Source organism: Octodon degus, unplaced genomic scaffold, assembly GCF_000260255.1.
Source record: "Octodon degus isolate 3935 unplaced genomic scaffold, OctDeg1.0 scaffold00001, whole genome shotgun sequence".
NCBI lineage: Eukaryota > Metazoa > Chordata > Mammalia > Rodentia > Octodontidae > Octodon > Octodon degus.
In genome coordinates, this window is record NW_004524577.1 from 946624 (window position 1) to 964878 (window position 18255).

The 18255-nt window shown below is 54.6% G+C and overlaps 1 protein-coding gene across 1 annotated transcript in view; it reads left to right on the top strand.

Moving 5' to 3' along the window:
• Vwa3a (von Willebrand factor A domain containing 3A) overlaps positions 1 to 18255 on the top strand; it is a 56141-nt gene that overhangs the window by 34069 nt on the left and 3817 nt on the right. The window contains exons 18-31 of the mRNA XM_023713344.1: positions 1351 to 1425; positions 1595 to 1739; positions 2543 to 2738; positions 4302 to 4372; positions 6911 to 7063; positions 8319 to 8409; positions 9240 to 9344; positions 9837 to 9931; positions 11421 to 11552; positions 12408 to 12516; positions 14143 to 14287; positions 15183 to 15327; positions 15937 to 16088; positions 16955 to 17078. Coding sequence (XP_023569112.1) covers positions 1351 to 1425; positions 1595 to 1739; positions 2543 to 2738; positions 4302 to 4372; positions 6911 to 7063; positions 8319 to 8409; positions 9240 to 9344; positions 9837 to 9931; positions 11421 to 11552; positions 12408 to 12516; positions 14143 to 14287; positions 15183 to 15327; positions 15937 to 16088; positions 16955 to 17078 — 1738 coding nt within the window. The remainder of the gene's footprint in view (positions 1 to 1350; positions 1426 to 1594; positions 1740 to 2542; positions 2739 to 4301; positions 4373 to 6910; positions 7064 to 8318; positions 8410 to 9239; positions 9345 to 9836; positions 9932 to 11420; positions 11553 to 12407; positions 12517 to 14142; positions 14288 to 15182; positions 15328 to 15936; positions 16089 to 16954; positions 17079 to 18255) is intronic.

Below are 18255 nucleotides of genomic sequence, written 5' to 3' on the forward strand. Positions count from 1 at the left end.
TTTTTTTGTTTGGTTGGGGTTTTTTTTGTACAGAACTGGGGATTGGACTCAGGCCCTTGCACTTGCCAGGGAAGCGCACAGTCCACTGAGCCATCACCCCAGCCCCTTTATAGGTTTTTTGCATACCTTTTTATCTAATTACAGAAGACAAAAAAGAAACGATTTGAAATATAGTATACATGATTTCTACCAAATAGGGCGTATTCTGAACCTATTCAAGTTACCAGTTAATATTAAATAATATCACTTCTCAGCCTTTTGTCTGAGCAAGTGTATTAAATAAAATTATTCCACAGCTTAATCTTTCCCTAATAAGCTCAAAGTAAAAATCCTTGGAGAGCCGGGCCTGGTCATGCACACCTGCAGTCCCGGTGCTCGAAGAGGCTGAGGCAGGAGGATCACGAGTCTTAATCCAGCCTGGGCAACTTATCGGCTTAGTGAGATCCTGTTTCAAAATCAAAAATAAGGGTCTGGGGAAATGGCTCAGTAGAATAAGTGCTTGCCTGGCAAGTGCAAGGGCCTGAGTTCAATCTCTGGTTCTGCCAAAAAAATAAATAAATAAAAAAGTAGCACACTCACTATGGAGGCTCTGGGTTCAGTCTCCAGGAGCGCGCACACACACACACACTTAGGGAAACATTGTTAACATTTGCATTCATTCATTTACCCATCCACTCATGTGACTGAACCAGTGACCTAATCGTGAGAGCTGGTATATTAAGACGAAATAAATGCCACTGAGTGATTTTGTGCAAGTAAGAAGGCAGGATGTGGATCACAAGGGGTCAAAGGCGGGACTGGCCCCTCCTGCCTGGGCCCAGTACGGCAGCCCTGGACCCATGAGTCTGTGCCGATGCGCGTGGGGCGGGGGTCGCTCCAGGGAGAGGGACAGAGGCCCCGAGGCCAGCGCAGGGCGGGAACTTGGTGGCCATCAGGTCGCTTGCTGCGGGTATGTGCAGGATAAGGAGCGTCGTGCATGACAGAAACACCAGATGATGGCGAGTTATGTGGCCACGCTGTCTCCTGTACTGCAGGACACAGTGTGGCCAGTCAGTGTCCTGGTCAGGAAGGGGGCTGCTACAGCTGGCCCTTGTGCTGGGCTGTGTTCCCCCTGAGTGCCACAGCTCTGCCCAGCCTGGAATTTGAATCCCATGCCTGGCTGAGATAGGTGACATCTTAGTTGTGGGGTTATCAGAATCCCCCCAAATGGGGCCGGGGAGATGGCTCAGTGGAATAAGCACAGGCCTGAGTTCAATCCCTGGTTCTGCAAAAAAAAAAAAAAAAAAAAAAAAAAAAAAAAGCCTGCTGGGGCTGACGCACCACTGTGACCAGGCCTGCGCCCCCTTGCAGGTTCGGAAGCACCATCGAGAGCTGGAGGCCCGAGATGGTTCCTGTGAGCCACGACAACTTGCAGAGCGCCTGGAGGTAGGTGACAGCAGCACGGTGCTGCTGGGCGTGCGGGCGCTGCTGTCCCCTCCATCCCTGTCTCCCACCCTCCACAAGCCAAGGACACAAGTCAGAACATATCTTCCTGTCCACTGCACTGTCCTCGGGCCCTAGCGGTGCCCGCGCCAGCTCACTTCCTCTTCCCCAGGTGGGCCCTGAGCCTGCAGTGCCGTGGCAGCAGGAATGTCCTCAGCGCCCTGCGGAAGGTTCTGGAAGTGGACTTCAGGGACAGGGACCAGCACCTGTCGCAGGGCATCTACCTGCTCACAGGCGGAGTCCCCGACCAGGATGTGGTGGGTGGGCCCTGCTGTGCTGCTGTTTACTGGCTTTTGTGGCCCTGCCTGTCATCCCCTAGGTGGATGCTTCAGTGACTTCTCTGTTTCTGTGTGTTCTGGTGGTGCTAGTGGCGGACCTCAGGGCTTTGTGCATGTGAGGGAAGAGCTTTCACGCTGAGCTGTTTCCACCCCAGCATGGCTTCTGACCCAACCCCACTAAAGCAGTAACATGCACAGGAACCTGGGAAGCTGGTCAGCAGGCGGCTCCCACTCCCGGGGGCCTGGGGGAACATGAAGCCAGGTTTCTGACAAGCATGCTGAGACGTGGATGGTCCTGACCACAGATACTCTCAGGAACCAAGCTTTCAGCCAGCTCTGAGTTGTACCTATTTGGGTGTAGCGTGAAGTTGTGGCCCCGACTCTCTCTGTCTCCAGTGTCAAGTACTGGAGCAGAGCACAGCAGGCTTCCAGAAAGTTCCCAGTGGTGCACACCTGGACACACCTGTGTGTCAGGGCATGTCACAAGCTCAAGGCCAGCCCAGGCAACTTAGTAAGACCCTGTCTGTGATTTAGCCCAGAGGCATAAACACCTGCCAGGCAAGTGCAAGGTGCTGAGTTCAATCCCAGGTACCAAAAAAAAAAAAAAAAGGTTGAAGATGCAACTTAGTGTTAAGGCCCTGAATTCAATGCCTGGTATAGAAAGGAAGAGAAAAAGGAGGGAAGGGAGGAGGGAGAGGAGAAGAGAGAGAGAGCGCGCATGCGCGTGCTGAACTGGCACTCCCCGGCCCTCAGCTTGGCCCGTCCCTTCTCTTCCCCTACAGCCCACACTCAGTGCCTATGTGGCTGAAAGCTGTGGGGGCTGCGACCTCCAGCTGAACGTGTGTCTCTTCTCCGTGGGGGAGCCGCAGGTGGACAGCGACCCTCCTGCCCGCTACGCCAGCCGCACAGACACAGCCAGCGCCTACAGGGCGCTCGCCTGGGCTACTGGTGGCCGCTTCCACTGGTTTGGAGACACATGTGCGTGAGTGTTGCCTGGTACTTAGGCCTGTCTCTTTCCAGAGTTGTCCCAACACCCGCGCAGCTTACTTATGCCATTGGCATAAAAAGCAGACTCTGAAAATCGTATTTTAAAATGTGCATGTAGCCAGGTGTGGCGGTGCACGCCTGTGATCCCAGCACTTGGGAGGCCGAGGCAGGAGGGTCGTTGTGAGTTTGAGACCAGCCTGAGCTACAAAGTGAGCTCAAGGCCAGCCTGAGCTGCATAGCAAGCCCTGTCTCAAAAAGACAAAGTGTATATGTAAACCTAGAGGCAGAGTACGTTTAGCATTTTTGAGGATCTGTTTCAGTCCCAAACATAAAATTAAATTAAATTACTGTTCTGGAAGAGAACAGTGGCAATGACTGCCTGATGCAGGAAGACACACACTACTGCTGAGCTGCACACATAGAAGTGATCGAGGACTGGCGCCTTGCAGCCCGGGGCTAGGCTGAATGCTTCTGCTGTGTGTACGAGGCCCTGCCATCCAGAAATGCCTATTTTAGTACACTTTTAAATTTCAAGGTAAAATTTGGAAAATACTTTAGATAGATCTAGTAAGCACCTTGAGATCCCACAGGATAGCTTTCCCAGAGTGTGTGATGACCACAACAGTCCACAGTTGGTTGCGAGTGGCACAGCATTTGTGTGTGCGGTAGTTATGTGCTTAACCGTATTGAAGGAAGAGGCTGACTTGCCATCGTTGGCAGGGGCGTTAATTTTCTTTTTCAAATATGCTAAAGTGAACAAATAGTGTATTAAATGCATATATACGTGTGTGTGTGTGTGTGTGTGTGTGTGTGTGTGTGAATGGCTTTGGTGGCCCAGAGACACAAAAAATACTTCAGGATGTGGAGGTGACAAACGGAGGGACACAAGTGCCTTCCACCGGCCCCCAGCTCAGACAAAGAGGTGACTCGTGGAGATACGCCACACATGTGGTCACAGTGTCAGCGCATGACAGGAGCTGAGTGTCTTGGGTGTTTCCCTGCTTTTTCTTCCCATGAAAAGTGCTGGTGGGCATGTGCACTCACCAGTGATTATTACTAATGATGGCAAATATCTGCTAGAACAGCTAGTGGGTACCAGGCACAGATCTAAGCCTTTCACGTGTGTCACGGCTCACTCCTCACTATAACCCAGTGACTTAGAGATTACCCACCCCAGTCTGCAGACAGGAAACTGAGGCACAGAGCCCGAAGGCCAAGAGTTGAGCCCAGGCAGGCCAGTGCTAGGGTCTGGCGTTGTAGCCAGGCAAGGCATTGGTGTCCGTGACGCAATCTGAGGATGGTCCTTTAATTACATAGAGAGGTGGGACCTTTGCACTTGGCCCCCTCTTCCTGTAGGTGTCAGGGCACTGGGTTCAGGTCAGCCCCACAGCTGGCAACCACTCACTGCTGGACAGTGTTGAGGGGGGCGGGCGGGTCACCCGATGGACGTCTCACCCTGTCCTGGGCTTGAGTGGCCACATGTGGCTCTGCTGCACCCAAGCATGGCCGGGTGTGCACCTCCTCCCCAGTCCTCACAGTGTGCTTTCCCTCCAGGCATTTACGAGAGTGATGACATCGGTGCCATCCAATCTGAGATGGGAAAGGCCCTCAGTTACTCCCAGAAGGTACGGCCAGATGTCTCTGCTGGTTTCTGTGCTCCTTTCTGGGGACTTCCACAGTGAAGTAGTAGAAACTGGGTAGCTGAAAATGAGAGGTGTTTATTGTCTTACGGTGCTGGGGGCTGCAAGTCTGAAATCAAGGTTGCCAGCTACCTTCGGCAGCCTTGCCCCTTCTTAGCTTTTGGTGAGGGCCCTCGTTTGGGGGGAAAAATTGTACGAAATGCTTGCTACAAAAGGCAAAGAATTTACATATTTAAGACCACTGGGATAGAGGAGAGAGACTGAACTCAACTCTAGACAGCAGCAAAGATAAGTGGGGATTTTTTGCCAGTGAGCAGTCAGTACATCACCAGACGGGGGTTGAGGAGGCACCCCCAAAAGGAGAGGAGGACCTGGCCTCACCACAGCTATGCTGTAGGTTTGCTGACTCATGTTACAGAAAAAAATGTCAAGTCAGTGAGTGGCATAGAAAGGTTTGCTAGGCAGAATGAAAGACGTACACAGTCAGAATAGAGTCCAGGCCCTTGAGAGTGCTTCAGGATCTGGGGGTGGCGAGGGCTGTCATCTGGTCTTGGGGGTCCAAAGGATTGGGGATGTAAGGGTGTGTATATTCCTGTCACCTGTCAGGCAACCCATCTGTGGGCTGTATTAGAATCCGAGCGATTGGCAAGCTTTGGAGTTTAGGCTTATGCTGCCCACTCAGTGGGGCTTGAGGGTGGAAGTCCACGGGAGACAGCAGTTCATAGGCAGAGAGCACGGCCAGTCTGCAGGCTCACTGCAGGTTCATTCTGAGTTTCTTGTAAGAGAAAACAACATTATGGCCTTGAGTAACTGAGTTTTCCTTAAAAGTACAATTTTAAAACTATAATTTTCCTTGTCTCTTTTTTACTTACCTTTATTTCTTCTTTCCTCCCTCGAGTGGATGGGAAATTACTAAAAGTAACATGATTGACTATCAGGAGCAGGGAATTCTTGCTAAGCTATCAGGGGTGCGCGGCGGTCACTGAGCTGGCTTAGCAGAATTCCTGGTCCTAGGCTGGAGGCCTCCCAGAGGAGATGGCTCTGAGGAACCAGACCACAGCTTGGTACAGGGAGGAGGCCTCACCCTCGGCCGCGCTTGGCCCTCCTGGGCTCCGGGAAGCATAATTGCGATTTCTGCCTTCATCTTCTTACGGGGTCTTCCCTACGTGTGTCTCTCCAGTGTGGCCTTATCTTAACTCACTTCCCAGTTTACACCTGCAAGGGCAGTGTGTGGCCTCTGGCACACTAGGCAAGGGCTCTGCCGCTGAGCTGCAGCCCTCGCCCAAGTTCTCCGCAGTGTCCTAATCACTCACACCCAGGGCTTCCAAAGGACAAGAGGATTTCCTGTGTCATTGGTTTTCGGCCCGTACGCTGTGGACTATGTTCTCTGGCCTCCCAAGCCATTTCCCGTGCTGGCATTCCCCTGCTGGGTCTTCCATAGCTTGTTCTCTATTATGCAAGGTTCAGTAAAATATTAGTTCTTCTTCTCAGGGGTCAGGAACATCACAAGGTGCCACTAAAGAGGTAGGAAATGGCCATGTCAGGAGCAAGGAGAATGGAAATAAGCAGACAGGAGAACACTTGGGAAGAGCTGACCAGACTTGGAGCTGGTACAGCGTGCAGAGTGACCAAGGAGGAGCCAGAGCAGGGCGCGAGTTCTGCACTGGCAAGTGTCGTAGGCGGTGGTGCTGTTCACAGAAAGAAAACAGGGAGCTTGTAGGAGGCTTGGGGAAGGGACAAAAGCAATTTTATGGGCCTAAGAAGTCACAAGTGAGGGTGCCCTACAGACAGGTGGAAAGAGATGGGCTGGAGACAGGAGCCTGGGACCATCCAAGCCCTGGGGAGGGAGGGTGGGAGGGAGGCCTTGCAGGGCCCTCAGTCAAGGCAGCGTGGGGGCCTTGGAAGAAGGCTTGTCCTTGTTGCGTGTCAGTGTGGCTGTCTCCCCGACACAGCAGTGGTCTCTAGAGGGCAAGACCAAGCCTCGGTCTTTCCCACCACGGCCACGGCATCATGGACTGTGGCCCCCCCAAAGATGCCTTAGCCGCCCTCCTGAAGGGGCTCCTGCCGCTCTGTAACTCCCTCCTGCTCCTTTGTACGTAGTAATGGATAAAATGGCTAAATCTACCCTTCATTGAGGGGCTTATTTGCATCAGTCCCTGGTGCTTCAGCTGAGAATAATTCCTGGAGAAGTTTCGGGGCTTTTGAGCCGTTTGCAGGCGAGGGACCAGGCACGATGCTGTGGCTTTTCTCCCAGGTGCCGTAAATGCCAAGAAGGACTCCGGGCTTAGGCCCTGGAGCACCCTGGGCCTGGATGGAAGCTCCTCCACCTCCCAGAGGTGGGGGCCCGGGGCCGGAGCACCCCAGGTCTCCCATTGAGGAGACTGATTATTGTTCTTAAACATCCACAGCACTGAGCTGCAGGGACACTTCAGAGACAGAGAGAGGTGTGAGGGGTGCAGGGCCTCTTTCCTGAGTGTGTCCGTCCACAGTGCCACTAGCCACCCTTCCCAATCCTTGTCCTAGTGCGCCCTACTAGTGGCCTCCCTGAAGAACCATTTGAGAAGAGAACTGGAAAGCACAGCCCTCTCTAAAGAAAAGCCGAAGATGCTCAAGCAAAGAAGTCAGCCCAAGAGAGCCTCTCTTCCCAAGCCTACAGCCCCCTCGCTGGCCAAAATGGTTTGACTCCTCCCTAATAACACACAGAGGATGGCGTTTTCACTTTGCTTCCTGATCTGTCCTAGCTCTTAAAGTGACTAGGGCAAGGCTCCCAGGCCCCACAGCCATTTGGGTGGAGGCAGGGGGTAGTGGGGTGTCCCCCGGGTGCCTCCCGCCCATCGTCCAAGGAGAAGGCCTGCTCTGCACTCAATTCTGGTGGCATCTCTGGTCTCCCTCCCCTCAGCTCACGCTCTGCCTAGCTGTCGCAGGTTTGTCCCTTTGTCTGGTACTGGGGACTCTGTGGAGTTGTCGCTCATGACTACATGCAGCAGCTTGTCCTGGGAGGGCCTCTCAGGGGCAGAGGAATGTGTCTGAGCCTGGACTTAGTGGGGCTTCCTGGGAGCTGAGTGCCTGCGAGGCCTACCGCCACCCGCAGCCTGTGAAATACGCACTGTCCCAAGTGCCCACCCACCCTCAGAAAGCAGACGGGGCCTTGAGAGGGGGAGTGGAGCAACCGGGATTCCTCGGCTGCTCTGTGACAGGCCTTGGTGAGCCCAGCACACATGCAGCGTGAAGGCTGCCGTCCAGGACAGCACGCAGCTGCCTTCCCAGGGTGTCCTGTGCACACAGGCCTGCCTTGTCCGAAGAACTCTCGCGGCTTTTCACATGTCACCTCTCGTGCCTTCCCAGATTTGGGGGAACACTAAAATTTTAAGTCTGCCTTTGAGATCTTCAGTGGCTCCTGAGCCAATCAAGCAAGAAGCCATAGGCTGTGGCACGGCCTCCCGCAGGCCTTCAGAGCTGGGGGAGCCCCAGCCAGGGCCCCTGTGCAGCCGCCCACCCGGAGGTCCCCTTCACTGGCGCGAAGCCCCAATTCTCCGCCTGCTTTTGCCACACTCCAGTGGTACTCAGTGAGGCAGAACACCCACCCTGCTTAAGACCAAGGTGCCCAGGAAGGCCCAGAAACCACCCGGATAGGTTGCCGTGCTAGCCACCCAGAAATCGCAGCTAGTGGGACAAGCGACAGATAACTGCTGGGGAACACTGGCAAGTCCCCACGGCTGTCGGGTATGCCGTCTCGTACCACACATGTTCCAAGGCACGTGCACAACTTTTCACCCCAGACCCTCTGAACTTTCTGCAAGAGATGGGCCCAATGTGCGAGGAGCTGACTTCTTAGGGTTACCCCTGCCAAGCTCTCGTTGACAGAAAGAAGTTGGGGGGGTGCTGCCTGCCCCGGAATAAGGCCTGACGGGAAATAGGGCCTGTTTTCTAGAACCTTAAAGATGGCCCAGAAGGAGAGAGGAGCCCCCTGCCCAAAGCTCTGAGATATCATCTGCTCGGTGGCAAGGCGGGCGTCTCCCCAGGTACGGCAGGCGGTGGGGGGGGGGGATGGCTCAGACTCTGCTGGGGTGGGCTTGGTAGTGCTGGAGAGAGTCGCAAGGGAGCGCACACCTGTGGTCCCAGCACTCCGAGAGGCTGGGCCAGGAGGATCGCAAGCTTGAGCCCAGCCTGGGCAATTTAACAACTTGCCAAGACATTGTTTCAAAATAAAAAATAAAAACAAAAAGGGGCTAGGGATGTAGCTCAGCACGAAGGCGTGAGTCAGGCCCAGGCGTGATGGGTGTGATGGTGACAGTGACAAAGTCACCAGCAGTCACCAGTCCTGTCGCATGCTGCATGCCTTCTGGGAGGGTCCTGCAAAGAGCCTGCAATGCCCGGTCCCGAGCAGGGCATTCTCTGAGGTCCTCTCTGAGTCTCAGGCTCACAGAGACTCCAATTTGCCATCTGGTGGGGACAACCGATCAGCGTTTATACAGAAGCCCTCAGCTCATCAGCTAATGACCATGCGTCTCTCCTGCGAGGTCACGCACGCAGCAGGCTGGCTCTGGGCCGAGCTCTGGGGTCAGCAGGACAGGGTGACGTCTTTGCTCTGCCTGCTAGCTCTAACTCCCACTTAGCTCATCTGTGACCGCGTGGACAGTGAGGATGAAGTGATGCCATAACAAAGCGCGTACTGCCTTGCCTGGTGGATGTTGGGACTTGGGGACAGGAACCAAGTCCCGGCTGCTCCGGGAGCGGCCTGGCAGGGACTCAGTGCTCATTTCCAGCTCATTTATGGGGGGCAGATGATAGTTAATATCTCTAGTCAGGCTATGATAAGGCCACCCTGCCAACTAGCCTAACATCTCTCTAGCCCAGCCCATGGAGGAAGGGACAACAGCCTGGAGGAGGAAGACCAGGGTGCGGGGGGCAGAGACGACTCTGTCCCTGTTCTATACAGAGACCGGGAATGCCATAGGTAAGGTAGAGACCACAGGCACCCTGGCCCTGGGGGAACGGGAGGCAGCGGCCTTGGATAGGAGACCCCTACAGCTGCCCCGGGACCTGCCCTCCCCGCAGAGCTGTGGAGTAGGCCTGTCCTCAGACAGGGAAGTGGGTGACAGGAGGGAAGTCAGTACCGAAGGTGAGAGCTCCCTGGTCCTCAGGCAGCTTCCTTAGCCCCGAGGCAGGTTGGGAAGGGGATGGAGGAGGGTCCTCGCCAGCCTGGTGGACAGCGGTGAGGGAACACTAAGCGTCCCCATCCTCAGCCGCTCTCTGCCGTGCAGGGAAGAGAGGTCCCAAGCCCTTTGCCTGTCTACCTGGTAGCCAGCCTTCCCATCTCTCCAGCAAACTCCAGCTAAGGAGTTTTCCATCTGACTCGGCTGGCAGAGAAGCTGATGCTAAAAAGGAAGGGTGGTGGGAGGAGGAGGGAACAAAGATGTGCAGGGTCACCTTGCTGTGCTTTTCCTAGGCGCTGTATACAAGAAGTACCCTCAAGGAAGGCGTGTAAGGGCCAGCACTTCTGTGGAGCTGCCCAGGAAGGACATGGTGTGCTCGAGCCAAGAGGTACTCAGCTGTCCAGGCCACATAGCTCTCAGACTGTGATTGTTCCCGCTGGGCATGGTGGCGCATGCCTGTAATCCCCGCGCTGGGGAGCCTGAGACCGGAGGATCACTGTAAGTCCAAGCTGCATAGCGAGACCCTGTACCAACAATAACAACAGCAAAATAAAACATAAGAATATTAAAAAGAAGAAAAAAGATGAGGAAGAGGAGGAGGAGGAGGAGGAGGAGGAGACTCCTTAATGTTGCAAGTAGGTAACAGTTGGGTGGACCTAAGTTTGAAGTCTGAGCCTTCTTCCCTTTCTGGCGAGGCGATCTTGGGCACATCATGTAGCTGTCCTCATTCTCAGTGTCTCTGTAAAATGAAGACTAGAGCTGAGAGACGGGCGTGGTGATGCATGCAGGAGCCCCAGCCCCCCTGGGAGCCCACACCTGGAGGACAGGCAGCTGGACAACGTAGTAAGGCCTTGTCTCAAAATTTAAAAAAAATGAGCCCAGGGAGCAAGGTGGTTGCGCGAAGACATGACGTGTTTTGCGGGAAGTGCGTTAATGACAGGTCCTTTTGGTTGCAAGCAGCAGAAACCTCTCACTTGCTTGCTTGTTCTTGAAGCAAGGCCTTATAGTCTATATTGGCCTTGAGCTCACTACTTGCCCACCCTGGCCTTGACCTTGTGGTGATCCTCCTGCCTCAGCCTCTTGACCATAGGAATGACAGACATACACCACAAACCCACTTTAGAATCCCCTTCTCGGGGCCAGGGAGATGGCTCAGTAGGATAAGCGCTTGACTGGCAAAAGCAAGGATCTAAGTTCAATCCCCGGTTCTGCCAAAAAAAAAAAAAAAAGAATCCCCTTCTCGTTCCTATCATCTTCCTTCTTACAGTCATTCAGTGAAAGCCAGCATGGTTCTGACTGGCATGTCCTGCGTGCCACATTTGGCTTGCCCTGAGGCTGCCACGCCGGCATCTCTCACTGTGAGGCCCAAAGTAGCAACTGCTTTAGAGGCTGAGCTTCAAACCCACTGGGGGAGGGTTCACGTGGATGTTGGAGAAGCAACAGTGTTGCCTAGAAAGTGCTCCATGCATTTTGTTGCATTTTGTTTCTGTTGCCCTGTTTCTTGTGCCTTCTCCCCCTGAGCTAGGTAGAGAATCTGCCATGGAGCGGGATCGGGGAGGACCCTGGAGCGTCACACTTTAAACTTGAGAGTTTTGGGGTTTTTTATATGTTTAGTACAGGGTCTCACTACGCAGACTGGACTCGTAGTGATCCTCCTGTTTTCAGCCTGCCAAATGCTGGGATTGCAGGCACCGTGCCCAGTCTCAGCGCACCCCCGGGGCAGGGCTGGCACAGCACACAACCCAGATCCCGGCACTTGCCTAAGCAGGCGCTTTAGTCCTCTGAGCTATCTGGCCAGCCCTCAAACTTGAGGTCTTAACAGAAGAATCAGTCAGGCTCGAGTCACCTCCAAAGAAGTTCTTCTCTTTATTCTAAAGTGGGTAGCAAATTACGGGCTGAAAAAACTGAAGATGGACATAGCCAGGTGCCTGGGTCCCAGCTGCACCCACCAGAAGTCAGCGCCGAGTTCAGCCAAGCACTGCGCCATCCTCCCCAGCGTACAGGCCCACGTGAGTCCACCCGTGTGCTCGTTTTCCTCCTGTCTCTGTCTCTCATCCGCTGCGGACAGCAGAAAGTTGAGCCTCAGCCTCAGCTTGTGGTTTGCTCTAGAGCCCAGCCCCAGAGTGTTGACTTCCATCACCCGACAGGGGCTACAGGACCCTGTTGCCAGAAACAGCTGAGCCCCTGGAGGGCCAAGTTGCCCTGCATGGACACAGGCTCGGGAGGACCAGACATAAGCTGGTGACCACCGAGGTGTCCTGTAACATAGCTGGATGCCCCGGCCTTGATGGCAGCCCGGACAGGCCGGCAGTGAAGCAGGTGGGGACAGGAGGCAAGGCCCCCTTTCTTGATTCTCTAGTTTAGGCACAGTGGTTTTTTCTATTGTTTTGATGCTGGGACAAGTAATTTTAGTACAAAATGAAAATGCAATCCTTTCCCTCTGTGCCCTTTCATATCACATGAGCATTAGAGGGAACTAAAAGTAGCCACAAAATTCAAAATTATCCATCAAAAGAACTTTGGTCATTTTTAGTCTGCCAGTTTGAAATGTATGATTCGCCAATGCCACCACCAAGGGTTTCCCATGTAGAACTCGGAGATACCACAGCTTTTGTTGCTCCTGTCGTGGTCATGACAGTGGCGAGCTCGCGGCAAAAGCACCGCGCTGACCTCCCCACTTCTTCGTACAACCAGAAGCTCGGGAGTTCAGTACGGGGAAGAGTGTTTAGGTGAACAGCAGCGTGTGCTCGGCAGGTGGCTGGGCACTGCGGCTCACGAGGGACTCGGCCGTCCGGGGCAATCGTGTGAGGCTGCGGGCGGTGGCAGCTCCTAGCTGTGCTGTCTCTGTCTCTGCCTTGGCTCAGGGCGTGGTGAGGCACCTGCAGAGGACGCTCTGGGAGATGGACGTGTACATCGTGCGCCTCAGGGAGCTGATGGGCTGCTACGTCCGGCGGCTGCAGTGGCTCCTCTCTGGTGAGTCTGCTGCTCTCCAGATGCTGCAGGCAGGGCGAGGCTGACCACGGGGACGCAAGTGCTTCACCCAGGCCCGGTGCAGCAGAGTCAGCCCCAGGGAGCAAGCCAGGATGGTCCTGTATGAGCGGCACGGGTTTGGGGTTCAGAGGTCAAGTGAGGTGCAGGGTGGCAGAGGGGGAGCAGGCCTTGGAACCCCAGAGAGAGCTCATGCTGTCGGCGCCCCACAAGGCCACCTGCACACATTGCTCATGTGACTTAGGCTCCCCTCACAGGGCCATCTAGCTGCCCTCAAGGTGTAGATGGGGTCCCAACCAGGCAGAAACCCCCGTTGTTATTACCAGAGAGGGCGGAGTGGAGGAACAGGGAAGGCAGGTGAGGAGGGCCAGGGCGCCATCTCAGAGGAGGCCATCTGGGCATTAAGGGAGAGAGGAGGAGGCTTGCGGCCCGAGGACTCCAGGGACAGCAGGAGGGAGGAAGAGGGCCTCTCACAGCTCTCTGTCCCTGTCTCTGTGTCTCTCAGTCTCTGTCTCTATGTCTCTCTCTCTGTTTCTCTCCCTCCCTCTCCCTCTCTCTTCTCCTTTTCTTGCCTCTCCTTCTCTCCCCTGCCCCTTCTCCTTCCCTTTCCCCTCCTCTCCCTCTTCTCTCCTCTTCTCTCTGGGGCCAGGGAAGGGGTCACTGAGCTCAGGAAGAATTCGGTTCAGGAGGCAGATGCTAGGCAAAGACTCCCAACAAGGTGAGCGTCGCAAGTGTGGAGAGAGGAGCCTGGTGCTCCCAGGAGCACTGGCCTGGGCAGGGAAGTCAAGCGCTTCCCAGGGCAGGTGATGCTGCTGGGGCAAAGCTCCGAAGACTGCACAGCTCTTGGGAAAGCAAGAGACGGCCTTGGCCTGGGCTGCTGAGCCCCGACTGGCTGCTGAGGATGGACTGCGAGGAAGGGGGCCAGCATGGGCCGAGTGAGTCCAGGGTGAAGCCTGAGATGGGCCGTGGCTTGGACAGAGGCCATTGAAGGGTTTAGCTACGAGGACAGCATTCAAGTCAGTGCTTGGGAAAATGCCCAGGGCTGCCCCTTGGAGATAAGTTCTCAAGAAGGGGAGGGGTGGCGTGGGCGCCTGTGTCAGCCCAGACAGAGAAGAAGCAGCTGAAAGCCAGGTGTTCTGGCACAGCACCTGAGACCCCGCAGCTTGGGAGGCTGAGGCAGGAGGGTCACAAACTCAAGCTCAGCGTGGGCAGCATAGCGACTTAATGAGACACCACCTCAAAATTAAAAAATAAAGGTCTGGGAATACAGCCCAGTGTGAATGTGCTGCATTTCGTCCTCGGTACTAGAAAAAAGTAAGGCATCTGGGAAGATCAGCCACGATGGAGACGCAGGGGTAGGCAGAGCTAGAGTCTGTGGTCGCAAGGCTGAGCCCGCGCTGTCCCCGCTGGTGGTGACTGGACGAGGGAAGCGCTCACAGGGCTCCCCGCCCACTTCCGCCTGGCTTCCCCTGAGCCCCCTCGTCGGTCAGTGGGGGCACTGGAAGGATCGCCCCACGGTTCTGGAGGCCCCTGGCAGCCCCCTTCTCCCAGGGAGCAGCTGGCCTACCACGGCAGCCTGTCACTTCTGCCGCCTCTGTCCCCTTGGAGCAGGGAGTCGCCGGCTCTTCGGTGCCATCTTGGAGAGCAAAGTGTGCGTCTTGGTGGACACGTCCGGCTCCGCTGGCCCCTACCTGCAGCAGGTGAAGGCGGAGCTGGCCCTGCTGATCTGGGAGCAGCTGCGGCAGCGCTGTGACAGGTGGGCGACCCAGCTGCTTGGGCAGTCAGGGCGGGCTGGGGATGGCCGCTGGGTTCCGGCCAAGCACACTTCCTCCCGCTCTTCAGCCAGCCTGGACGCTCCCTTGAGTAGCAGCGCACGGGAAGGACCGCTGCAGTCTGCTGTGACGCAGCAGAGAGAATGATTTTTAGGGTTCCACTTCAGCCGAAACGGTTAGAAGCACAGCAAAGGAACCATCTCATGGCCTTGGATTTACTTTTCAGCTGGACTTTTTCCCCAGTTCTGGAGATTAAAGCCGGGATCTCTCTCCTGCTAGGAAAACGGCCTGCAATCGGCCTACAACCCAGACCTCAGTGGTGACTTCTTCTGTGGGACAGGATTGAAGCTGGGGCCTTCTGCGCCGGGCTGCATTCTAGCCTTTTGGTTTTCACTTTTGGGCACGTTCTCACTACATTGCTGAACTGCCCAGGCGGGGCTCAGACTTTATATCCCCCCAGCCTTGGGTTCTCCGAAGCTGGGGTTACGGGCATGCACCGCCGTGCCTGATCTGAAGCTGACGCTTTCAAGTGTAGGAAGTTGTCCTTTTTACCAGAAAGAGGAGAGCAACATGCTCTAGGTGGTTGCCTTTATGTTACGAGGAGCAAACACTCACTGGGGACTTCATGTGTGACGGGCACTGTACATATATGACTTCCTCTGTCCTTAGAGAGGCCAAATATCTTGCCCAAGACCACATACGCAGTCAGTGGCGGGGCTTGGGGTTACACCCATTTCTGTCCTGGGGTTCTCGACCTCGCCTGGGGCCACTTATTTCATGCAGTGAGGTGTCCTCATGCCACAGCCCAGCTGAATTCAGCACAGGCCGCTCTAACCAGCTGCTCTCTGCCCTCCATCATGCCTTTTCTCTTCTCCCCAGTTTTAACCTGCTCAGCTTTTCAGATAGCCCACAGCCATGGCAGGACACCCTGGTGGAGACCTCGGATACAGCCTGTCATGAAGCCATGCAGTGGGTGACACACCTGCAAGCCCAGGGGGGCACCTCAATCTTGCAAGCACTGTCGGCAAGTAAACCCTGACGAGTAGGAAAAACACCACCATCCCCACCCTGGTGTTGCATGACTTACAAAACATTTCTCATCTTCCCAACAACCCAGTGAGGCAGGACTCTTGTTTTCACTTTAACATGAAAACAGAGGGACCCGGGGACATAGCTCAGCAGTCTAAGTGCCTGCCTGGCAAGCACAAGGACCCAGGTTTGATCCCCAGTACTGCATGCCATGCTGGCCACCGAAACCATGCCATGGTGGCGCACACCTGTAATCCCAGAGCTGGGGAGGCTAAGCCCAGAGGATCACTGTGAGTCCAAGCTGTGTAGCGAGACCTTGTGTCAAATAGATAAATAAATAAATAATTTTTAAAAATGAAGACAGAGGCTCAGAGAGGTTAAGCAATTTTCTTGGGGTTAATCAGCGAGGCAGCGGGCTGTACTCTCATCCCCAAATGTCAGCAACTTCCCTGATCTGTCTTAGGCTGAAGTGGCAGCCTCAGCCAAGGGTCAGGTCTATAGCACCCAGTCAGACATGGTTTCCTCAGGGATAGCAGGGACCACGGTCACCCCTTCCTGGTGGCTCCTGTCTCCCACGGCTGACCACAACCCTGTGCCCTCCCAGAAAGCATTCAGGTTTCACGATGTGCAAGGGCTATACCTGCTGACTGACGGGAAGCCTGACACAAGCTGCCACTTTGTCCTTGACGCGGTCCGAAGACTCCGGGAGGACAGGGACATAAGGGTGCACACCGTCTCCCTGAGCTGCACGGACAGGTGGGCGGTAAGGGGTCAGCTGGCTTCTTCTCTGGGGCCACCTCCCTGGGGCGAGGGCTCTGAGCTTCTTACCTCCCTAGACACTGGCCTGGCCTCAGCCCTTGTCCTATAAGTCAGGAAACAGGAAATTGTTATGGAGGGTCTGGGTAGTGTCACACCACAGAGCGAAGGCGCCTTTCCTGCCCCAGATGGACCCAGGCACAGCCCACTCTTCTGTGAATGCAACCTGGTTCAGTCATGTCGCCTTCTCCCACCCAACCTTTTTTGGGAACACAGTTGTGAGCAGTTAGTCGGAGATGGGCACATTCACATCTGTGCATGTTAGAGGGGACGCATCACAGATCCACACAGTACCATCGTTTGTACCAGCAATCACTACAGAAGAATGTACATTAGATGAGACTCAGCTTCTTCAGCACAAGGAAGCGAGCCCGGAAACTCTTATGTCCTGAGGATGTAGCTTGGCAGCGAATGCTCAGCACGTAGAAGGCTCTAGGTTGATCCCTAGTACCCAAGCAAAATGAAACCCTTTATTATTGGCAAAGCTGTTACTTGTGCACATGGTTTCTTTCTCTGCCTAAGTTGTGAGCTTAAGCATGATCCACGTAGCACAGGACAGAGACCAGTAAAGGAGAAGCCTGTGCTAGCTGTGTCTTTTGAGGGCCAGGGCCAAACGGCAACAGCGACACAGTGAATCTCATTAGATAGCAGAACGTGGATGTGGTGATGCTAGCAGTGGTCCCAGTGGTGCAGAAGGCCACCGCCGGGCCCTTCCCTTAGCTCTGTAGACTCGAGTTCTCCACAGGCCTGGGGCTCAGCGGGCCCTACCCCACCCCAGCGAGCCCAGGCCTCTGCTCCTTCTCTAGAGCAGCGCTGGAGTTCCTGAAGGCGCTGGCTTCCCTCACCGGCGGCCGTTTCCACTGCCCGGTCAGTGAGGACACATTGCACAGGATCCACAACCTGCTCAGCAGGGGCTTCGTCGAGGAGGGGGTAGGTCGTGCATTGCTGAGGGTCAGCTGGATAAGGGGTTTGGCTCCAAGAACCATTCACACCAGTGGGTTTCCTTCCGAGAGCTGTTTCTCTTGTAACACAAAATGTCACCAAATGCACTGTGCTACCAGGGCTCTCCTCAGATGCTGACTCCTCTCTGTGTTGGGAAGAAACAGGGTTTGGGGGTGTTCTTAGTAACAGAGCAGCCTACACTTGTTGAGCATTTACTGTGTGCAAGTACTTCGCTTTCTATAGACAACCTGAGTTTTAATCCTGCTGGGTCCCAGGGTCCTCACCTAGATTTGCAGTGGGCTCAGCAGGGTTGAGAAGTACGCCTCAGCTCAGAGGCGGGTGAAGCTGGTGCCTAAGGCACCAGGCTCGTGACCTCTGCGCTCCACTGCCGGTGGCCCTGTCCTCCTGTGCTCAGCCAATTGAAATGCAGATATCAGATGGTTGGGCAAAGAGCGGATCCAGTGAAGTTCTAGGTTATCCGCCAACTAATAGGGCCTGTGAAGTGGGAGGTTCCAGCAGTCTTCTCTTGGTAGAAAAATAATGCACACGCCAAAACCTTTCAAGGCGTGGCGTGTTGTCACTGATAACATTTCTGGGGCAAATGACCAAGTAAATAGAAGCCTAGATTGCTTTTTATGGGGCACAGCGAAATTGTTGTGAGTCCTTTGTGCAGGTGCCTTCTAGGGACAACTGTGACAAATATTACTGAAGGTAAAATAAGCTGATGAAAGTAACCAAAATTCACCCAAGAATCCTTATGACACAGCTGACAGTGTTACGTAGCCTCTCAGACCTTACCAAATCAGAGACTGTGGATTTTATGGGGGGGGGGTCGTTTTTTGTTTTTTGGGGTTTTTTTTGGTTTGGTTGGTTGGTTGGTTGGTTGATTGAATTTTTGTCTTCAGAATGGGACTATTTCTTCCAGGGAGAGGGGACAGCTTCATCTCTTTCCTAGAATTTAATTGGGAGAATGTATGTGTTTGCAGCTAGCTCATCACTGGGCATAGTGCTGCACGCCTATAATGCCGGCACTCTGGAGGATGAAGCAAGAGGTCCGTGGTGAGGCCAAGGCCAGACTGAAGTGTACTGAAGAGTGCTGAAGTGTATAGGAAGAGAGAGAGAGAGAGAGAGAGAGAGAGAGAGGAGGAAAGAGGAGAGAGACAGA